This window comes from Octopus bimaculoides, chromosome 8 (assembly GCF_001194135.2).
Source record: "Octopus bimaculoides isolate UCB-OBI-ISO-001 chromosome 8, ASM119413v2, whole genome shotgun sequence".
In the NCBI taxonomy this organism is placed as follows: domain Eukaryota; kingdom Metazoa; phylum Mollusca; class Cephalopoda; order Octopoda; family Octopodidae; genus Octopus; species Octopus bimaculoides.
In genome coordinates, this window is record NC_068988.1 from 465,232 (window position 1) to 467,557 (window position 2,326).

Below are 2,326 nucleotides of genomic sequence, written 5' to 3' on the forward strand. Positions count from 1 at the left end.
ATATATAATCAAAAAAAGCAACACAGATTTTAAAGGTTATTGCAGTACGCACGTTTCATGCTACTCCATATATTTAAGTAAAGCGAGCATTGCATTAAATGCAAAATTCAGAGCAATTTACTGAAATTTACTGAAAATTTCAGCAGAATGGACATATTACTGTTGTGGCAACATTTAAAATCTAAGTGGGAAAGAAGAATACATATACACACACACACACACACACACACACACACACACACACACACATATATATATATATATATAGAGAGAGAGAGAGAGAGAGACAGAGACAGAGACAGAGATAGTTTGCATACGTATATATAATGCATATATAAATGGTATTATGAAAGCATATATATTAATATATACATATATTTATGAATATTCATATATATGTACGCATGCATGCCGATACGCATATATATATATATATATATATATATATATATATATATATATATATATGGATGGGTATCTATGTATGTGTGTATGTGTGTATTTGTGCGTGTGTGTGTATGTGCCTGTATGCATGTTTGTAACTGAGTTACAGAGGTGTAATTTTAAAATTGCCATATATAGCTAACAGTGGAATCATTTAAATAAAAGCAAATCTCTTGCTGAGCGAATACTAACAAAGAATATGATTAACATCAACACAATCTCCCACACAGACACAAACATACGGCGGCATGTTTTATATAGGTCCATAAACGAAGGGGAAAATTAATCTACGGCATTCACCGGGTTCTTTTTCAAGGGCGTTCAAATATTTTGTCGGGCGTATTCTCAGAATAATTAAGACAACTAAATCAGATGTACTTTAAAGAAACATATTTTCGTATAATGCCGACTACATTATTGAGAAGTCTTACCGACAAGATAGAATTTGAATGATGAAATGCCTAATATGTGTATGTATTGGTTTTCGAAGGAATTTTGCCTTAGTTTGACTGTTGGGCACAAAGCCAATTTTGTACTTTAAAAAATTATATATTTATTTTAGTAAAGAGCGAAAATATTGCTAATAGTTATTTAATTATTTCTGGTGAGAGAAAGAAACAGATTAAAACAAAGTTCGTTACTAATTTGTGCGTTGATCACAAAACATGTATGTATGTATGTATGTATGTATGTATGTATGTATGTATGTATGTATGTATGCATGTTCTATTTTGTAATTATTATAAATTTTCCACTGAGGAGGGAGTCGGTTTCCAACAAAGATACAAGGCTCCATCTTTGGGATGTTGTTAAATTAGACAAATTCACATTTGGAATTTGAGAAAAGTCTTGCATATTTTTACTGTTCCACTCACAGATTGCACTTGTAATGTATGAATTAGCCGCCCGATTTCTCTTTCTGAAAATCCCAGTTTATCCAGTTTCTCCTTTAAACATTTTCTAACAAAACCTAGTGCTTCAGTTCCTTTGCGTGGCAGCTTGAGCAAGTGTCATCAGCTATAACCCCCAAACCAACCAAAGACTTTTGAGTGAATTTCGAAGACGGAAACTAAAAGAAGCCATTCGTATATATGTATGCATATGTGTGTGTGTTTGAGTTTGTACCCCTCCACTGCTTGGCAACCGGTGTTGTTTGTTTATGTTCCAGTAGCATAGCGATTCGGCAAAAGAGCCGATAGAAGACCTAGCGGGGTTAAAAAATAATAAATACTGGGATCGATTCGTATGACTAAAATAAAAAAAAAACCTTCTAGGCGATGCATGGCCTCAGTCCAATGAATGACTCAAGTAAAAGATAAAAAGAATATGTTAATTACTGTTCAGTGCAATTACCTGTAAATTAGTAAATGCGAGAGAGTATGAATATTAATCTAAATTTGCTTACCTTTAATCCAGGATCACCAGGTGTACCTGAGTAGCCTCGTTGTCCATTTCGACCCTATTTGGAATAAAAGAAAAAAATTAATTAAAAAGTCAGCCATTGCATAGTAGGGAGTCAGAGAAAATGGTATTTAAATGGTTTCTATTCATGGAATGTAACATTGGTAAATAATATTTATATTAGGTACGTGAGTGGCTGTGTGGTAAGAAGTTTGTTTCACAACCACAGGGTTCCGGGTTCCCTCTCTCTGCGTGGCACATTGGACAAGTGTCTTCTACTTTTGTTGAAATTTACAGAAAAACAAAAAACGAAGACAGGTGTATAAACAACAAACAGGTGTATTAGCTTAACGCTCGGGAAGGTGAGAAAGTCTTTTACGTTTCGAGCCTACGCTCTTCAGCAGAAAGGAACACGAGAAAATAAACAGAGAGATAATAAAACAAACTTTAGAAGCTAGGGGTCAATCATAGCGGTTGGCTG

At 34.0% G+C, this 2,326-nt stretch overlaps 1 protein-coding gene across 3 annotated transcripts in view; it reads right to left on the bottom strand.

Moving 5' to 3' along the window:
• LOC106871778 (collagen alpha-3(IX) chain) overlaps window positions 1–2,326 on the bottom strand; it is a 239,898-nt gene that overhangs the window by 121,122 nt on the left and 116,450 nt on the right. For all 3 annotated transcript variants that reach the window (XM_052969917.1, XM_052969918.1, XM_052969916.1), the window contains one exon: window positions 1,850–1,903. In XM_052969917.1, the coding sequence (XP_052825877.1) occupies window positions 1,850–1,903 (54 nt within the window). The remainder of the gene's footprint in view (window positions 1–1,849; window positions 1,904–2,326) is intronic.